The sequence below is a fragment of the Zootoca vivipara genome, chromosome 10, assembly GCF_965207765.1.
Source record: "Zootoca vivipara chromosome 10, rZooViv2.hap1.1, whole genome shotgun sequence".
Taxonomy (NCBI): Eukaryota; Metazoa; Chordata; class Lepidosauria; order Squamata; family Lacertidae; genus Zootoca; species Zootoca vivipara.
Genome location: NC_142593.1, coordinates 59727243 through 59747762, shown reverse-complemented (window position 1 = coordinate 59747762; position 20520 = coordinate 59727243). Strand labels below are relative to the sequence as shown.

Sequence of the window (20520 nt, the reverse complement as noted above, 5' to 3'; positions counted from 1 at the left end):
TCTGCAGCACGAAGGCCCTGGCTTCAGATTCTGCTTCCTCTGCTGTAAGTTCCCTCCCTCCCTCTGGGGCCTCAGTCTACAATGTGGGAGCAAATAACGCTGACCCACCCGCCACATGGCTGTTTTACAGATTGCAATAAGATATTATCTGTTGAGTGCTTGAGCTCTCCAAAGCGCTATAGGAATACCAAGCCAGGACGCCTTACTCTAGGTGCGCCCGCTTGACCACTTTGATATGCGGAACCGGCACTATTACATGTGCCACGTATTACCTGTTCCGCATTTGTAAGAACTTGGTCGCTTAGTGTTGGACTTTGGAACTCCTTGCCTCTTGACATCAGGCAGTCTCCTTCATTGCACTCTTTACGGCACCTGCTAAAAACATGGTTTAGACAAAACTACCCAGAAAGTTGATGTGAGTTTTAATGCTTTTAGTCTACAGGTAACTCACATCTTTCACCCATTTTACTTGCATAATCGCAGTTTTGCACAGGTGGGGGGAATAAATAAATAAATGGAGAGTGGAGGAAACCCACTCTCGTTATTTGTTTTACCTGCACAAAGCTGCGCTCATGGGCTCAACCAACTTTTGGAAGGTGGCACGAGGGCCCTGGCAGCACCCCAGAGCCCTCGCACTGCCTCCCCAAAGTCTCACAGGGGGACCATTTCCAAGGGTTCCTGTCTGTACAAATTTTAGCATATACATGTGGACCCCCTGAACTGAACCCTCGTGTAAGGTGCAAGTTACTTGTACTGTTATTTTATTTGACAATCTTAAATCGTTTAATTCTTCTTGATAATTTTCTTTCTTTTTTTGCAAACTACTGGGAGGGCTTTTAAAAACAGCTGAGCAGTTTATGCATTTTATAAAATAGAATAAAATTAAAAATATGCAGTTTACTCTAGTGACCAAAACCACCAGGATGCAAAGAGTTGAGAGTTTGTTGGTTAACTTGTCTACTGCCATTTCATAAGAGTATAGGAAGAGCTCTCATTTTTTTAGTAAGTACTTGCCTTGAAAATAACCAAGCCTGCTGCCCTGATAATCAGGATTAGGGGAACCCAGTCAGATGGGCGGGGTACAAATAAGTAAATTATTGTTCTCTTTCAAACGGATCAAAACTGATTAATCAGTTTAACTTCATGGCCGCCTTAAATTGGCCCCACAGAATATTCAAGATGCCACTTGCCACATTCACTTGCCTAATAGGCCTCACAGGTACTGTGCAAATACCATTCTGGGTCTCTCAGTAATTTCAAATCATAACCTTCTGCCGCTTCCTACTTTAGGAAGAAGCGGAAGCAGAAGCTGTCTCCTTTGAAGAGCTGCTGTGTGGTTCACGAGGAGCGGCCGCCCTTACCTAGGGCACCTAGCCCCAGCTCCAAGGGGCAGATCATCCCAGCATCCCCCACTCCTTCGCTGAAGCATGGCGAAATCTTGATCGAATGGAAGGATGGGACCATCACGCCGCTCTTTGACAACATGAACTATCAAATATGCTGAACCTGATGGGCGCTGACTCTGTTGCTTTCAAAGCAAGTGTTTCTGGCAGGGCTCGTTTGACCGAGATCCATGCAGCCTATTTCATTAGACTAACAGTCCGGATAAGAAAGCAGGTCACCTTGAGATACTTTTCTTAATAATCACATTTGCACTGCACAGCTACGCAGCTAGGCACAGAGCTTCGCTTTGTCTCAAAATGTACAACCGGGGTTGCCTGCATTAAGGAACGGCCGAGGGGCTAGGCTAGGCTGCTCTGAGATAGTAGTCCTCTCACAGGGGATGTATTTGCATGAAATCTAATTCTGGATCAGGCAGGTTAGTTATCAAGCATATCTGCCACCCCCGTGTAGGTGGCAGGTATGTAAAGATGGCACCTTCCCATCTCACGCCGGTGTGGTACAGTCCTCCCATTAGAACCAGTCAACCTCAGAAATGCAAGTATGAAATCAGTCTCTAAAAACCTGGTGCCTCGATGGAGATTGTTTGTGTCACAGTTCAGGCCCTTGTGCTTCTTACTGTCTGACTGCAAAGGGCTTTTTCCAGTCCACATTGGGGTGTCAGCAAACCTTTTCAGCAGGGGGCCGGTCCACTGTCCCTCAGACCTTGTGGGGGGCTGGACTATATTTTGGAGGGGGGGAAATGAACGAGTTCCTATGCCCCACAAATAAGCCAGAGATGCATTTTAAATAAAAGCACACATTCTACTCATGTAAAAACACGCCGATTCCCGGACCGTCCGTGGGCTGGATTGAGAAGGCGATTGGGCCGGATCCGGCCCCCAGGCCTTGGTTTGCCTACCCATGGGTTAGCCTAAGACACTGGAGAAAAGGGTTGGGATATGTGTGCCCATGTCGGACCTAAAAGAGGAGGACAGGCAGCAGCAACAAACAAGAGCCAGCTTTTTGTGCAAGGTCACCTTGGGGCAATCTTTACTCACCCTGGGCGAGCGGCTTGTTTGCAAGCAGCGAAGGAGGATTATAATGCAGCTATATATAGAACTTTGGATTCAGCTAACACAGCTTTTTCTGGGAGGCTAACAAATACGGTCTCCTTGGCTATGGCTTAGCTTCCAATAAGGACATACCAGGCATTACACAATGATGTTGGGGTGTTAGTTCCTTGCCTGGAAGTTTGTCAGGTTGGAGAAGGCTGCTCAAGAAAAAAAAGGTTTGAGGGAAAGCTGAGTGATGAGCGGCCCCTCGGGCAACAGGGGATACACAAGGGAGAGTGAGCTGTTCTTAAGGACTTAGTAGCTTGCTTTACTCATGTCCGGCTTTCAAAGGCAAGCTGTGGCTCCCAAAAGCAGTGTGCAGTATTAAAACCATAGTGATACAATGACATCCTTAAAAAAGAAGAGGCAATTGAATTCTTCTACTGTGCACGGCAGATATTAACTGGAGCATGCCGCTGCTCCCAGCTCGATTGTTCTAGATGTCACTAACTCCAGCCTGGCACCCTCTGCCTTCACTCAAGCGGCTTGTTTTAAACCAGGCTCAAAATAAAGGAATAAACCTGAATGGGGATTATTTATTTATTTATTTTAACAAAAAGCACACATCCACGCACAGAGAATTTATCATGAGACATGCTAGTTTTGTACGATCACTGTACAAGGGCTTTCGTCTTCCTGACATGGATTTTCCTCAACTCGCTATAAACTAAGTGGAGTCCAGCGGCCTACAGGCGAGACCTGAGCTGTGGGATGAATGGATGGACCTCTGGCCAAATTGCAGTACTGCAGTAGCAGTGGTACGGCATTGGTGCTGAGAGGACCTATGTGCCAAACACAGGAGCGGTAGTATGCTCTTGAGCTTCTATGCTTTGTCAGAAGGGGGGGGGAGGGGGTGTAGCAGCGTGTTCATGCAGACACGTATTTTATTATTTTTATATCCTGCCTTCTTCCCTCCAAGGAGTTCCAAGGTGGCATATGTGGTTCTTTCCTTTCCCATTTTATCCTCACCACATCCCTGTGGGGTAGGTTAGGCTGAGACGCAGTGAGTGGCCCAGCGTCACACCCAGCAAGCTTTATGCCTGAGTGAGGATTTGAACCCTGGCCCCAACATGAGACTCCAGCCACGATACCAGCCCTGGCTCAAAGGCAACAACGGAAGCCCACAAAGGCATTAAGACAAGGATCTGGAAAATGGTTAGGTTTTGCCCACGTGAACACTATATCACATATGGGCAAGCTGCTTGTGGCCCTTGCAGGACTTCAGCCTGTGAGGGCAGAGGGTGGGTTTCCCATGTGTGCCTACCGTATATACTGGCGTATTAGACGGCTTTTGAACCCAGGAAATTTTTTTCAAAAGTTGGGGGCCCGTCTTATACACCGGGTCCAAGAATCTGCAGTCACCGCATACGGTGGGGGGAGCTCAAAAATGGCCGCATCCCCACTGTATGCAGTGACCATATGAACGCAAAGAAGCGCGCTCGGGAGGGGGCTGCTCCCCTCCAGGGAGAATGGCTCCCTCATGGCTTTGTGACCTGGATCAGCGCAGAGATACAGTTTTGTGTATTTCATTGGTGTCAAGCTGCTGCCTCTTCCTTTTTTTGTCAGCGCAAAGCAAAGGGATCTCTCCGTCTCTCTCTCTCTCCGCTCTCTCTTTCACTGCTGCTCAGCGTCTTTCGCTGGCTGTGTGAGCCTCCGATGTCTCTGCCCCTCTATCGCTATCCTCTCTATGGTTTCTCTCCCTCTCCCTGGCTTCTATTCCCCTTTTGCTCACTGAGCCAGCCTCGTTGTCTCTCTCTCCGCTCTCTGGCTTCTTTCCCCCTCTCAATAACTAAGCAAGCAAGCAAACAAACAAACAAACCACCATTTCCCCGGCTGCAGACTTGAGTGCTGGAGAAGACAGCCTCCCCTCCCCGCCAAAAAAGGGCTGGAGTACATCCCAAATTCTATATTTTAACTTGAAAAGTAAGGGGTCGTCTTATACGCCCAGTCGCCTTATACGCCAGCATATACGGTAATTTGTCCCAGCTGCTGCTGCTACAAGTCTATACAAATGCATAAGAATCTGCCTTGCTGGATCAGACCAAAGGTCCATCTAGACCAGCATTCTGTTTCCAACAATGACACACAAATGTCTCTAGGAAGCTCACAAGCAGCCACAACGTTGACAAGCATGTGTCTCTCTACTATTTGCTGCCTGCCTCTGAACCTGCTACTGTTAGCGTGGCTAACAGTTCTTGATAAACCTCTCCTCCATGAACATCACTGAGCACCACAAACTGCAGATTGCATCCAGACCCTGTTTCGCCAATTGTCAATGCCCAGTATAAAGGCTTAGCATATAACTTAATAGAGGCTGTTTTTGAATTCTGCTCATGCTAAACATCCTTCTCTAAGAATCTGGGGTGGGGTGGGGTGGAAGCATCCATGCTTTAAGTAGCTTGACATAATTAAAGTGCGTATTTAAAAATGTTGCATTTCCCCCCTAGTATTTTCTTTTATTTTTATGGACTTGTCAGTTAAACTTTCAGCTAAAAAAAAACAAAAACCCACTCCCGCATCCCCTGGAGCATTCAACCTTTGGAGCAGAGAAAGTTGTGTGCCTCTCTAAAGGCACCTTGCATATCCTTGAACCCTGAAAGCCTGCAAGCCTCATTGAGGGTCAGCCAGCTAAAGGCCTGGTGCTCCGATGAGAGCTTGACCTCTGTGTTGTTGTCCTTCAATTCAGCCAGCCAGTAGATGACAGTTTTGGCTTTGCCGTCCACAGTGTAGTTCAGCTCCTTTTTAAACCCATCAAGGATGGTGAACTGAGTGGAGTCCAGCCCAGCCTCCTCTTGCGTCTCCCGGAGGGCGGTCTGCAAGTCATCTTCCCCAGGATCAACGTGGCCTGACACAAGGAAAGGAAAGCAGAATTTTCAGGAAAGCGAAAACAAGGGGGCTCTGCTTTTTATCTTCTCCTGACACTTGGTTCTAGAGTACTTTTTATGTTGTCACAGTGTTTTTGTGGTTGGCTCCAAATGTCACCATGCTTTACTGCGGAGGTGGCTGCATTTAATGTGTCTCCAACATATTTAGTTACAGCCCACCTCATCCTCAGGGCTTTGGACAGGTAGCAAACAAAGTCAGAACCATTCTAAATTAACACTTTCCGAATTTAAATCTGAGCACCAAAGGCCAGTCTAAACAGAGGAAGCTGCCTTGCGCCAAACCAGACTATCTGCCAATCCAGCTCAATTCTTTTCTACTTTGACAGACAGAAATGGCTCTCCAGGCTCTTTCCCAGCACTTGCTACCTGATGCTTTTTTGAAATGGGAGATTCTGGGGATTGAGGCTAGGATGGTTCTGTGTGAAAAGCATGCACTCTGCCTTCCATATCTGACAATACTTCCAAAAGGCATTCAATTTTGCTGCATGTGCAGAGAGAAAGTGCGCCCTAACTAGAGGGTGGAGGCTTTGCATCACCGTTTATAAAAATCCCCAAGCATGCTATAAATAAAGAACAGGGACTTTCTGCAGGCCCACCATTTCCTTTTCACACACTTGCTGTCTGCAACTGACACAGCAAAGGCCTAATGGGTCACAAGTACTGTAAAGAGACAGTATTTAAGGTGTGTCATATCTAAGCAATTTATTCACTGAAACATTAGCTAGCAGCACATAAGCTGTGGCCTTTTAGAAGTGGGCAAGATGTTTTTAATGTATGGTATTTTTCCCCCCTCTTGCTTTTAATGTATTTACGTGGGATGTTTTGTCTGTTTCTTTGGTTGTAAGTCACTTTGGGTTGCCATGAGCAAGATAAAGCAACTAACAAATAGATAGATTGATGGATTAAATCGGGGTAGGCAATCTAAGGCCCTTGGTCCGGATGCGGCCCAATCGCCTTCTCAATCCGGCCCACCAGACGGTCCAGGAATCAGCTTGTTTTTATATGAGTAGAATGTGTCCTTTTATTTAAAATGCATTTGTGGGGCCTGCCTGGTGTTTTTACATGAGTAGAATGTGTGCTTTTATTTAAAATGCACCTCTGGGTTATTTGTGGGGCATAGGAATTCGTTCATCCCCCACCCCACCCCCAATATATATATAGTCCAGCCCACCACATGGTCTGAGGGACGGTGGACCGGCCCACGGCTGAAAAAGGTTGCTGACCCCTGGATTAGATAGATCGATAGATAGTAAGGCAGTGATGGTCAACCTGCAGCCATCTTGGACTCCCAACTCTTAAAAGCCCCAGCCAGGATGACCAAGAGTCAGAAATGATAAGAGTTGTAGTTTGGCAACATCTGAAGGGCCATAGATTAGTCCCCCCTGAGTTTAAGGTTTGCAAATGGTCACCAGTGCAAAAACAGGAGTACAGTATCACTGCCATAAAATAAAGGAAAATGCTACACTTGCAATCTTAGGTTATTTTGAGGAAAGTGAGTAGGGCTGGGCAATATATCGATATATCCAAAACCAGTTTGAAGTCCGTATCAAGATATTAGTATCATTTTATTTTACCTAGCAATATATTATGAATGTGTGGGATTGCTATGCAAAAATCACAATATGAGAAAAACCTTAAAGTTAGCCAGTGCCTCTGCACAGCTCTATCCATATTTCAGACACTGTTATATATCAGGGTATTGTGATGTTTAGCTTGTGATATATCGTGGTGTTGAAAACCAGGTATTGACCTGCTCTAAAAGTGAGCTGAACGTGGGGAAAAGCACATCTGGGGAAGGCGGCTATCCTTAACAGCTACACCATTATTTCTAACACAAAGATCCCATTTTCAGTCAGGTATAAATATAGCCTATTTTGAAGCTAGCTTTAGCATTCCCTGAGAAAAGTCAGCCTTTGCTTTCACACAGATATATTATGGACAGAAATATAAACAGAGCAAACCACATGGGGTCTAAGAAAAACAAAGGCAACATAAATAATGCCTAAGCCAGATCTCCTGCCCTGAAATATCATAAACAGCCAGCCAAGGAGTCTTATTTGTAACACAGTGACTCCAAGAGCAGTTTCCAGGAAGCAACAGTGGAAAAGGACTTCTAAAGTCACAGTGGAATGGCATGCATCACACTATGTCAACTACAGTGGTGTCTCGACTTACAAATTTAATCCGTTCTGAAGGCATCTTTGTAAGTTGAAAAATTCGCAAGTCGAAAAAAGCCATTGGAAACGCGATTTCCCATAGGAATGCATTGAAAACAGAAAAATTCCTAAGTCAAAGCAACCCTATCTAAAAAATTGTAAGTCGAAAAATCCCTATCTAAAACCGCTGCGTTTTTTCCGGATGTCAAGACATTTGTAAGCGCGCGGCCATTACCCCCATTTGTAAGTCGAAAAATTCGGTTGTTGAGTCGTTCGTAAGTCGAGGTACCACTGTACATTATTATTATTCACTTGCAAAATACAAGAAAAGCATGCACTTGTCTTAAAATACAGATGATTTAATTCCTTGATCAGTTGACAGCCCTGAAGTATCTCTCTGAAGTCGCTAGATACAATAAAAGCTTATGACACACACCTTTCGGGGGGGTCCAGTGATGAGACCCATAGGATGTCTGCAGGAGAAGGTACTCAATGTTGTTCCCAGCAGCAGAAGCAGATGATGTGTCACGCAGCTTCCTGAAGATAATCAAGCCACATGCTCTCAATGACATGATTGTCCTATCCAGAACAAGTACAAATGAGAGGTATTAGTAAGTGCAAACTCGTGGTGGGGATAGTCCTACAGTGAGCCAAAGTAAGGTTGGGTGGGTCTGGAGAGGCTAGACCTGTGGGTCACTGCAAAACTCCATATCTGATCATTAGCCATGAGAGTTGTAGTCCAAAACATCTGGAGGGCACAAGGTTGGGGAAGTCTGCTTTTGAGTGCTTAGCCGATCGTTTTTAAGAATCTTCCTAATTTCACAGGGTTCCTGATTTTGGGGTGGGGGCTTCTAAGTTCTTCTAAGAATTCTCCTAAATAACTTCCTTCTCAAATGCAGAAATGCCGATTGGAGCAGGAGGATCTGGCGTATTCAGGGACACTGGGGTTGGCAGTTGTACCCCCACAAGTCCAATATAATTTATCCCACTGGGGTGGAAACCCTTCCAGTGCTTTATTTTTCCATGGAAGATTTTTATTTATTAAATTTGTATATCATCCAAAGAGTACAGGCGGTTCACAACATAAAAATACAAAATGAGAACACAAAATGCATTATAAAACAAAAACAAACCAATAACACCCCTCCCACAAACATATTTAAAAGGTCATAGAATAATAATCAGCCCAAGGCCTGGTTACAGAGAAATGTTTTTGCCTGGAGCCTAAAGATATATAATGAAGGGGCCAGGTAAGCATCGCTGGGGAGAGCATTCCACAAATGGGGAGCTACTGCAGAAAAGCCCCATTCTAGTGTTGCCATCCTCCACCTCTCTTGGAGGAGGCACACAAAGAAATGCCTCAGATCAGTGGTTCCCAACAGGTGGTCTGCGGACCCCCAGGGGTCCGTGAGCTATGCCAGAGGGGACCGCAAGATGCTATTAGAATAAAAAATATATTAAATATATTTCGTATGATAACAGATTTTTTGTTTTGGCCGCTTCCTGCATGAGCAGAGTCTAGCGCAAAACTAGAATTAGATGAGGCAGTAGTTCTGCTGTATGCCGTTAGGTGGCGCTTTACAAACTCTACTGTTTTGCAAAGAGGCAGCGCGCGCATTCTACTAACGCTCACCTCCCCAATATGATTTGCGCGCGTCGGCTTCATTTGTGCGCTACTGCGCAGGTACCCTGTCTTCTCCATTCCCCTCCCTCCTCCCTGGACTCTTATAAAAAGACTCTTAATTTGGCTCTCACTTTTTAATTTTAGGATTAGGAATTAATGGGGGTCCTTGTCACAATAGCGGCTCGATGAGGGGTCCTCGAGAAAATTTTGTTGGGAACCCCTGCCTCAGATGATGATCACAGAGTCTGGGTCAGTTCATATGGGTCCTCGAGGCAATCCTGAACTGTTTTAAGGCTTTGTGTCAAAACCAGCTAATTGGCAGCTAGTGCAGTTGAGCCAGGATCAATGCAAAAAAAAAAACCCATCTTGTCCCGGTGAACAGCCTGGTTGCCAAAATCTGCATGAGTTGAAATTTTCAAAGCATCTTCAGAGGCAGCCCCACTTATAACGTGCTGCAGTAATCTAAACTAGAGATTACCAGAGCAAAAATAACAGGCTGTCCCTGTCCAAGTAGGGGCACAGCTGGGCTACTAGCCAAAGCTGATGGAAGGCACTCCTTGCCACTGAGGCCACTTGAGCCTCAAGCGACAGCAATGGATCCAGAAGCATCCCCAAGCTACATACCCACTACTTCAAGAGCAGGCCATTTCCCATCAATCCAGTCTAGGGAACTACCCACTTAAGAGTGCCTCAGTCTTATTTGGATTGTGCTTCATTAGTAACAATGAACAGATACAAACAGCAAATAAGATGTTAGGCAAGATTGGCAGTCTTAAAGTTGCAATTTATGTTTTAGGTGATTATCCCTAACAAGCATGTGAATTAGCTATATCATGCACCATTCTCTGGGCACCAGGCTGGCGCAGTCCTAATGGAAAAATAAAGTCTTTTAAAGTCAGTATTTTTATGTATTTTAAGTCAGTCCCCCTCCTTCACTTTGCTGCTTTAAATTCCCTTGGTCGCAATCAATCCATGCTGCTTCCACCTCAAGCTGCATTAAAACTATGACAGCAAATCATGATTACTGAACAATTTTAGATCAGAGGGTTAGGCGAGCGAGTCTGCTGCAGCCAAAATATCAGTCTTGTGACACCTTGAATACATTAATAACTTTTAACATGGCATAAACAGCTCACTTAATCAGATCCAGGAAGTGCTATACTGAGTTGAAGGCAGGCATACCTACATTGTTGGAAGGGTTGTGTATGTGAATTACAAAGTGGGGTCAAAAGGAAATGAAAACCAGAGAAGTACAGGGGATTATAATTACACTATTAACCTTGGACATTCACTGTTAGTTTACTGACTTATCACTGGTCTGCATTTTCATTTACCTCTGATATCACTGATTGCTATTCCCAAGACCAGGACCGAATTTAGGTTTGATGAGGCCCTAAGCTACTGAAGGTAATGGGGCCCTTTATATGTCCAGCTGTCCTTTGTCAACAACAAATTGTCATTGTTTTTTGTGTTGAATATATGCTATATGGTTATTTATGGACCTAATAGGTATCTAAAGCTATTTGCACATAACAAAATATGTATTTTATCAAAGTAATTGTTGAACTGAAATACAATTAAGAAGTAGTTTATTGGGGAGGGGCAAGAGGAGGGGAACCTAGCCATCCAGGGGATTTTTTTTCCATTTTAAACCTTTAAAAGTCTTTTTTTTTTTTTTTAAAAAAAAGTGCACTAGAAGCTCAGGTTCAGGCCCGGGCGTTGGTGACAAGTACAAAAAAAAGCTCAACAACTTTGGGGCTCAACAACTGTCTGGATTTTTACTTCTTGAAATATGGCAACCCTAATGTATACATTATGCATCTGATGAATTGTAATCTGCAAAAGCTTATGCTGTAACAACATCAGTTAGTCAAGGTGTTGCATGACTCTTTGGGTGGGATCCTAAGCCTGTGCACTAGCAGAAGCCAGTGCAAGGTCTCCCACTAGCCCAACTGGGCTTCCCTCCTCCCCCAAATCCACTCCTGAGGGTTGGGAGACCCCCTCAGAAGGTCAGCAGGAGAGGGGAGATCCTGGCATTTGGAAAACAGAAATGTTTGCGCTGGTGGTGGAACAATCGCAAAAGCACAACATCAAATTTCACCCTCTGTTGTTGTTACTGTAGTAAAGATGTTAACATATTTATTATTATTGGTATTACTGTAATTAAGATACTGATAATATTACTTTGCAGTGTACTCGTCAGTACAACATGAGACTCTTAATCTCATGGTTGTGGGTTCTAGCCCCACATTGGGCAAAAGATTCTTGCATTGCAGGGGGTGGGCCTAGATGACGCTTGTGGTTCCGTCCAATCCTACAATTCTACGATCAACAATATTACCATAATTAAGATATCGATTAACAACATTGCTGTGATTATTAACAATAGCATTGCTATTATTTGAGTATATAACAAAATTCTGTGGAGAAAAAAAGCAGTCATTAAGATATGAAGCAAATATTAACTAAGTAAACAAATTATGTAGAGCAGGCATCCCCAAACTCGGCCCGCCAGATGTTTTGGGACTACAATTCCCATCATCCCTAGCTAACAGGACCAGTGGTCAAGGATGATGGGAACTGTAGTCCCAAAACATCTGGAGGGCCGAGTTTGGGGATGCCTGATGTAGAGCACCAAAATTATTATTTTGATAATCATAAATAAATAAGAATAAAAATGTACACCCCACCCACAAGACCATTCCATTGTAACTATCCCAAAATTTGAACACCTCTTGCGATGGTTTGACCCCTATCCATTCTGCAAATTCTGCAAACACCCTCCATATCTCCTCAAAGTCATTTCTCCTGCATATTCCCCATCTTACCTTAATGGCACATGTTAATTTATCATTAATAGCTATATGCCACACCTCTCTATACCATTCTTCCATTTTATATTCTGCTTGCCCCTTCCACTTCTTAGCTATAACAACTCGTGCAGCTGTTAATAAATTTGTGAGCAAGTCCTTTCTAGCCTGCAAACCTTCCATCCCATCGTAAATTGATAATAAAGCTACCTCTGGACTTTCGGTCAACTTTAACCCAGTGATTTCTATTATCTCCTTACAGGATTAAGATATTGAGCAAATAACAACTTTTAGGTTAATAACTGCAAATTAACGAAACATGAGAATGCAGTGCTGTTGTTACTGAGATATGAAGCACGAGCTCTTGATGAGTTATTGCTATTAATTCGCCAGATTGTGCAGAGAATTAGAAAAGACATCTGAAGGCAGCCCAGTTTAGGGAACCTCTTAATGTTTTAACTGACCATTGTATTTTAATATTTTGTTGGAAGCCGCCCAGAGTGGCTGAGGAAACCCAGCCAGATGGGCGGGGTATAAATAATAAATTATTATTATATAGAATCATTAGGACTGTTTATTATTCTTAAATAACCAGGTTATGTCAGGTTGTTATTATTATTTCTTAAGGTATTGAAGTAATAGTCTGATTACGTGAAGCAGGAAAAGGAGCAGCTCACGGGAGCGGGGACAGGCGCGCGGCCTCTTCCAGGCCGGCCAAGCGAGCGCTGACTGGAGCTTCTCCAACTTGCCCAAATGTGACCGCTTCCCTCACCTCGAGGCAGCCCGAATCGGAAGAAAATTTCCCTCACCAGAGATCGTACTCAAAGGGGCTTCCCCATTGGGCGACAGGCCTGCCAATCTTTCAGTCACCACCGACCTCAGCCCAATCACAATCTGCGGGTAGCGGCAGATGGGAAGTCACGTGGCTGGCCCTTGGCAACAGTGCCCGCCGCCGTGACTACGGAATCTAATCAGCAATCGGGAGGCGGTGCAATACGTCAGGATAGAAGCACTATTGGACTTTTTTATCGCAATTGACGTGCGCCGGACGAATAGCAACGAAGCATCCGCTTCCGTCTCATGTTGCGTGAACAGCCAATAGCTGGTGACGCGCGAGAAGAGTGCCGCCTCTAGGATACCCGTTTCCCGCCTTTCTGTGGTCGCCTCTCCAATTGGCGAAGAGCGGGGCTCCCCCTCCCGCTCAACGTCCTATTGGGCGGTTTGCGGTGACGTCTTGCGGCGCGACATATGGGCGCGAGTCTTTGAACGTAGGCTTGGCGGCGTCGCCATGGAGACGCGGCCTAGCCGGGCGGCCGGAGCGGTCCTAGCGCACCCTGAGGGAGTCCTTAGCGGGGGTCGGACGTATCTGGGGAGGGGGAGGGGAAGACGCGCGGCGGGAGGTCTGTGGCAGGAACAGACACGGAGAAAGAGGCCCAGTTGTCGCAGCTGTCCCCCGCCCCACACCTTCCGCCTCTGCCCTGTTGCCATGGCGACGGGCTCGTAGAAGCGGGAGCGTCCTCCACGAGGCCTAGCGGCGGTTCAGGGCCTCCGCTTGTGAGAAGTTCCTGAGGAAAGTCAGGAGAGGCCGGCTCTGGTTTTGCGTTGCACCTGCCGGATCCCGCATATTCGTGAAACCCTGTTAGGATAACACGCTTTTCGGATTTCCTTGGCCTTTGAGTCATTATTTAAATGTGCATCCAGGCCTTGTTTTAAAACCAGTTTAAAAGCTTTAAAGTGGGGCATGGAGGAACCGACCACATAAGGTTTGGGCAAGATTTTGGAGGCATCAGTTTTCAGCAGATAATGCTCGTTGCAAGTATCGGACCCTACATCTCTGGTGCCATCGTTTCTCTTCAATGAAAGCCTGATTGCAGGTTGGTTGGTTTGTTTTTTATCTCCTTGTATTCCTAGAGTCTGGCAGCCGGCTCTTCAGTCCAGGAAGGAGGATTTTGTGCAGTCGTTTGTGCAAAATCCGAGCTTGCCTAAAGCGATAAACTCAGAAAATCCGAAATAACAATGAAAGTGCAGTCTGGTCTGGACGGTATGAAAAATACAAAATTCAGAAGCAAATGAAAATCAGCAGTTCTGAAAGACCTGGGAATATAAAAAGAAAAGAAAAATTGTTTCGAACTTTTTATCTGGCAGATCTCCCTGGGGAAAGAATTGCAGAGCTGGTAGCATCACCAAAAAGAAGGCTCTGCCACTAGTCATTGTCTTTGTCACCTCCGCTTCTACTGGATAGAAACAAGGTCTTAAACAGGCAGAGGCAACCTTGGCTCTCCAGATGTTTTGGAACTACAACTCCCATGATCCCTGACCACTGGCCCTGTTAGCTAGGGATCATGGGAGTTGTAGTTCCAAAACATCTGGAGAGCCAAGGTTGCCTATACCTGGTCTTAAAGAACCTATATTCATGGGCAAGTTCATGTGGGAGAAAGCACTCCTTAAGATGCCCGGTCTTTAGCTATTGTCTGCCTTGTGGAGGGGGGAGCCATCTTGAAGGCTCATACAGTGGTTAGAGTGGGTTGGGGTCACAGAGCCCCAGGTTCAGATCCCCATGAAGTATACTTTGTAGCTGGTCAACTCCCTCTCTTACCGCCTAACCCAGGGGTCCCCCAAACTAAGGCCCGGGGGCCGGATGCGGCCCAATCGCCTTCTAAATCCGGCCCGCGGACGGTTCGAGAATCAGCATGTTTTTACATGAGTAGAATGTATCCTTTTATTTAAAATGCATTTCTGGGTTATTTGTGGGCATAGGAATTCGTTCATATTCTTTTCAAAATATAGTCCGGCCTGAGGGACAGTGGACCGGCCCCCTGCTGAAAAAGTTTGCTGACCCCTGGCCTAACCTAACACAGCATTGTTGAGAGCAGGAAATGACTGCTTAAACAGTTATGCCACCCTGAGCAGGGGTAGGGAGCTGGATATGGCTGACAGGGCAAAGTCACTATGATGCCAAGTAATCTGTTTTCACTTGTGCAGATGATCAGTTGATTACCAGAGTTTGTAAAGCACCAGGCTCTGCTGATCAGCCTGGTTGTTGGTGCTTGCAAAGCACTGTGCCCGCAGGTCTGCAAATTCCCTTTAGCCCAGCTTCATCTTTACCTGCCCTACACCTGATGTCATATATGGTGGGTGTGGCTTGGCCAATAGGTTCATCACCCCTTTAAGAGAAACAGCAGGATATAACTGCCTTGTCTCTTCCCAATTCATTGCTCCTGCAGAATCTCTCTCTCAACACTGAGGAAGGTACTAGCATGGGGAAAGCTCTGCTAGCATCAGCTGCTTCGCACTGCAACTATGCAAACTGGGCTGGTGGGGGGGGGGGAAGATGTGTGAATTCTGGGTAAACAGGTGCTGCCTTGTCCTAAATGGGACCTTGCTTCTATGAGACTGGCCTCATTTTGAGCACACAATCTTAGTACAGTACAATACAGTGGTGCCTCGCTAGAAGAAATTAATTCGTTCCACGGGTCTTTTCTTATAGCGAAAAATTCGTCTAGCGAATCCCATAGGAATGCATTGAAATTTTTTTTGCCCATAGGAACGCATTAATTGAATTTCAATGCATTCCTATGGGAAACCATGATTCGGTAGACGAATTTTTCGTAAAACGCATTCGTCTAGCGAGGCAAGCTCTGCTCGAAAAATCCTTTCGTTAAGCAGAAATTTCGTTAAGCAGGGCATTCGTTAAGCGAGGCACCACTGTAATTGGAAATGAACAGGGCTGAGGCATTGTTTCCTGTCACCTCAGCTTGTATCAGATAAAAGTAAAGGGACCCCTGACCATTAGGTCCAGTCGTGACCGACTCTGGGGTTGCGGCGCTCATCTCACGTTATTGGCTGGGGGAGCCAGGTCATGTGGCCAGCATGACAAAGCTGGTGAACCAGAGCAGCACATGGAAACGCCGTTTACCTTCCCGCTGTAGCGGTACCTATTTATCTACTTGCACTTTGACGTGCTTTCGAACTGCTAGGTTGGCAGGAGCAGGGACCGTACAACGGGAGCTCATCCTGTCGCGGGGATTTGAACCGCTAACCTTCAGATCGGCAAGCCCTAGGCTCTGTGGTTTAACCCACAGTGCCACCCGCTTCCAAATAGGATAATGCATTCTTATTTGGAAAAGCAAACAGGCTGAGTCTTTCTCCTCAGCATCTTCTAGGCTGCAGTCTTATGTACTGTGTTGCAGCCTAAAGATAGAGAGTGGATTCTATGCTGGGGTCATTCTGTTTATGGTTCTGTGTGCTTATACATGCTCAGGAATTACTGAAACGCAGCTGCCTTTGGGGAGGGGCCTTGTAGATACTTGAAAGCAGTGTTGTAAGTACATGTGCTTTAAACTTTGTAGTGCCAAATTCTTTGTGTGGCACAGTTGGCTATACTGGCATACCATACTAAACCTATTCCTGCTTCTTGCTGGGAGTCTCACCAGCACTATGCTTTGCAGTGTGCTGAGCTGCCCTCTACAGGGAGAGAAGGTGTTATGGGTAGGGAGCAGCAGGAGATTTGGGGCCTGCTGCAAAAGATCCAGGGCTCAGGATCTGGCACCTCCAACAATGTCCCACCTCCTTGATTCACATTTTGAGGGCCATGGTAAAGCTGTGGGATCATAGCACCCTTGGTGGAAAGCCAGAGAAAGAGAGGGAGTGATCTCTCCACCCCTGTGCTGTTTCAGAGTGTGCCCTGCTTCTCTATCAGTGCTTTCCATGAAATAGGAAAGGTCAGTGTGGTGAATGAATTCCCCATTCTGTTTGTTCACTGGTTTATCTTGTTGGGATTCACATTGTGTCCCGGTGCTCCTCTAAATTTACTTTGGCACTACAGTAACACATCACTTAAGTCTTCCAAGCAGTATACTGCTATGCATCCTCCCAAGTAGATTTACTTTAGTGGATGTTTCTTTGTATGCCAAAAGGACTCATTCTCTGTCCTGAAGCATTCAGGCATCCCTCCATCCTAGCTTGATTGTCGGGAAGACCCATATTGATCCTAGCAAGTGGCAGTAGGTGTCTCCCCCCCCTTGAGAGGATCCTGCTTCAGTGCTGAGATTTAGACCTGGTGACCATAAGATGAATCCTTTCATCCCAATGGATGTTGTGTGAGACTTGTGCACTGAGGGGATTTTGCTTGCCCTTGATACCTCTTGCCCTACAGTCTGAATACTCGGTGCTGCCTTTGTCTTTGGGCAAAGTCAGTAAAAGGCAGAATGTTCCTTGTACCCTCTCTGTTGTTTGTTTGCTATGATGCAGCATAGCTTAAAACCCCTGTTAGAGCTTTGGAATCTCTCTCTTCCCCCCCCCCCCGAGCTGGAACAAGAACTTGGTAAAGTATAGGCAGCTTTCCTCCCTCCTATCATTTCTATAACTCAAAAGGAAGAAGCTGGTTGCTATGTAACAGAAACCATTTACATGGCAACTGAAGCACGGGGAATGAAGCAATAATAGCTTCAACTGTGTAAAGACAGATTTCCTTTTATATAGAAACATAATGAAGAAAGCATTCTTGGATTTCTGAAAGCTTTCCTTGCAGGAAAGAATCACGTGCAATTTTTAAATGATTAGCTGCCCACTATAACTCAGACTTGTTTTATTCACATACCAGAAAAATGAGAAGTTTCCAGGAACCACAACAGCTGTTGTCTACAGCAGTTGTCCTACATCGGCTGTGGAGCAGAGGCTTTTTCACTGAGGTCATCAGGCTAAAATTAATGTGAAAGAATGCTCAGAAAATGGATCAGGCTGCTGTATTTGAAATTAGTGATGAGAAAGAGTAATGCTAACTGATTAGCTTTTAGCTACAGTTACAAAGTAGGTAGTGTTTTCATTTTTATTTGATAAAACTTTTATTAGCATTTTCAGTTTTACAGAACTATTTATGTAGGCAGTATGAAGAACTTAAAAGCACAGACTAGAGTTTGTGAGATTAAAAATAAATGAAAAATGAACGGATTGGAGAGATCCTGGATTGCTGTGGTTTGCACAGGTAGACACACACACACACCAAGGGTGTAAAATATTTGATATGCTAAGGGAAGGGTAAGCAAACAATATTACTTTGTGGGTTCCATTGCCACCTTTCAAGGGGCAACAGTTAATGATCATCCGTGCAGTTGAAGATGGGCAATAAAACTGTATGGGTAATAAGCTCTTCTCTTCCCCACTCCCATCTCCGAGTACACCAGGGTACCATTAGATGAGGCAGAGTAAATATCTCTGCTACCCCTTTTAATGTAGTGCTGGTCATGGGTGCCAGGTTAGAGCTGGAAGGATCATACTGTATAGGGAGAGCTTCTCGGCTGCTCCTGTCAACCAGGGTTGTGTCCGGTGGTGTCCACGCACATGCATACCATTTGCATACAGCCATTTCTTCCTCCCCCATTCCAGTCTACAATTCTGTCATTTAGACAGAGTACCAGAAGATTCAAAATCTAGTTCCTTTGTGAAGGGGATGTAGTGGAGCTATTTCACTGTGCCTGAACAAAGAAAGAATTTTCTGCTTGGCTTTGTTGTTCCACTATGTGCCCTGTGGCCACTTTGCACTGGAGTAAAATAGAGCAGAATAGAAAGCAACAGCTGCCCCTTGTGAAGCTGAAATTTAAATCTGAGCAGCAAATTCCTCCCCACGCCCTAACCCAGATCCTCATCCTGGTGCCATTTATTCCTGTGAATGAATTTCCTGTGGGAAATGTATGCGCGCAGGAGGTTTAAATGATATTCAGCATGCATTATTAAATTTAAAGTGATTTTTTCCGGAGGCCAGGGTTTTCTCTCTTTTGTACTTATGTGGATATCGTTGCCTCATGGGTCTATAGCCAAATACTGTACTGTACTGTACAGTACAGTATTTACATGATGTGATAAGTGGCTTTCCCCTTCTGTACCAGCAGGTGGCACTGAAGATAAGAATGTACTGTAGCTTTTTAAAATTATTATTTTAAAGAACTCCAGTGTACTGTAGCTGGAAATAAATACTTGCTTTTAAGAAACGCTTTTTGCATTTGTAAGTGAGGGTCACAACAGTTAGGAAACAGATGAGGCCGCAGGCCATTTTTTCAGACTACTATGAATAGCAGATAGTGTTTTGGCATAAAATCGTAATTCTTTTCTGCCATGAAATTTGCTGAATGACCCTGGTGCCTAGCCTACCTTACAGGGTGGTTGTTAGAATAGATGGAGGGAGAAGGAGACCCATGTATAATGCTCTGGGGCCCTTGGAGGATGGGTGGGATAAAAATGCACCACGTTGGATTAATAGGCTGGAGTAAACCTGACCCATGATGGCTAGCTGCTCTAGAATACAAAATCCAGTGGCTGCAGTCCAGCTGAATTGTGAACAGTGGGAATCCTGCCATTGGCTTCAGGATTTATGCTTCTTAAACATGCTTTTTGCATAATAAATTGACCTGATTCTGCTTGTAGCTCAGAATTAATTCTCTATGTCCCTGGTAGGTGGTGGCATGATCATTCAAACTCAACTGCTGAATTTCTAGATGTAGCACAACATTTTAAAACATCAATTTCATGAGGCACCAGGGTATAAACAAGATAAATAAGTAAAATAAACGTGTAGAGAGAATGGGAAAAGGTGGTTTTTTTACAGCCTGTTCTTATGCTTTGTTTGAAGCAGATCCTGTTGATTTCTGTATGCCTAGTACTAGGTCTTAAAACCACAGTGTGGCATTCAAAATTGGTATTCTAGTAGATCAGGTGAATTTTCTCACTTCTCACTTTTTATTTCTCCTAAATGCAAACTAAAAATTCAGTGGCTAGTGCTCTCTGCATCTCATCATCCAGAGATCCCTCCCATGTAGCAAGTAGTTCTGCCTTCTGGGTAGTTAAAACACGTTGTTGAACTAGTGGTTGTTTTAACCTCATTCATCATAACTTGTTCCACCACCCCAGTAATGTTTAATCATCCTTTTGCCCATGTTTCTGGCCTCCCAAGTGCACAGGATATTATGAGAAGCACCTTTTCAGGTGCACTTGTTGGATTGATTGCTTCAGTCTTACTTTGTTATTGGATTTTGACATTTTGGGGCTAGTTGTTTTGTTTTTTGTTGCTGTTTTTATTATGTTTTGCTGTATTCTGTGTTATCTTGTAACCCACTTTGAGGAGGCTTTTATTTTATTTTTTATTGCACGAAATTTATATACCGCTTGATTGTAAAAATCATCCCCCAAAAGCCCTCAAAATGATTGCTCTGAAAGGTGACCTGAAAATATTTTAAATAAACAATAGAGCATTTGATTTCAGTAGATTCAGCTAACAATTTGTTTTCCTTCCAGCAAGCCTTCTTTCTTTAACACTGAATTGCTGGTGACTGAGAGCATAATTGGTTGACAAAGCATGTATGAAGCTTTCAGCATTTGTTTGATCCAAAGGGAAATTCCACCAAAGAAACAAATGGAAGTTTTGTTGGAGGATTTGTGAGTTTCTATCAAATTATTTTATAAGAATGCATCCTGGATGTAGGTGCAGTATAGGGAAGTGTCATTAGCTTGAAATAAAAATGATTAAAATCCCACTTAGTGCGTCAAGATTGTAAGATT

The 20520-nt window shown here is 44.8% G+C and overlaps 3 protein-coding genes across 9 annotated transcripts in view; 2 read left to right on the top strand and 1 right to left on the bottom strand.

The window, feature by feature from the left end:
• The window catches only part of LOC118077248 (uncharacterized), a 45291-nt gene extending 42270 nt beyond the window's left edge, over positions 1 to 3021 (top strand). For all 4 annotated transcript variants that reach the window (XM_088652754.1, XM_088652753.1, XM_035100779.3 and 1 more), the window contains one exon: positions 1291 to 3021. In XM_088652754.1, the coding sequence (XP_088508880.1) occupies positions 1291 to 1504 (214 nt within the window). In that variant the 3' untranslated portion in view covers positions 1505 to 3021. The remainder of the gene's footprint in view (positions 1 to 1290) is intronic.
• Positions 3022 to 12760, bottom strand: NUDT2 (nudix hydrolase 2). 2 transcript variants are annotated; one of them, XM_035100972.3, is made up of 3 exons: positions 12622 to 12760; positions 7973 to 8115; positions 3022 to 5340 (listed from the first exon to the last, which is right to left on the bottom strand). In XM_035100972.3, the coding sequence occupies exons 2-3, from the start codon at positions 8106 to 8108 to the stop codon at positions 5027 to 5029; spliced, it is 450 nt and encodes a 149-aa protein (XP_034956863.3). In that variant the 5' UTR covers positions 8109 to 8115; positions 12622 to 12760; the 3' UTR covers positions 3022 to 5026. The 2 variants fall into 2 exon arrangements, with proteins under 2 accessions (XP_034956863.3, XP_088508881.1); XM_088652755.1 differs by having other exon boundaries at positions 12648 to 12760.
• Positions 12761 to 13266: 506 nt separating this feature from the next.
• Positions 13267 to 20520, top strand: part of KIF24 (kinesin family member 24) — a 33353-nt gene continuing 26099 nt past the window's right edge. For 2 of the 3 annotated variants that reach the window (XM_035100873.3, XM_088652747.1), the window contains exon 1: positions 13267 to 13844. The gene's annotated coding sequence lies outside the window, so the exon portion shown is untranslated. The remainder of the gene's footprint in view (positions 13845 to 20520) is intronic. The other variant, XM_088652746.1, reaches the window with a different exon arrangement.

Coding starts and splice junctions, on each gene's coding strand:
- NUDT2 (XM_035100972.3), bottom strand. CDS start 8,108: ATGTCATTGAGAGCATGTGGCTTGATTATCTTCAGGAAGCTGCGTGAC. Junction 5,341..7,972: donor TCACTGGACCCCCCCGAAAG/GTGTGTGTCATA, acceptor TCCTTGTGTCAG/GCCACGTTGATCCTGGGGAA.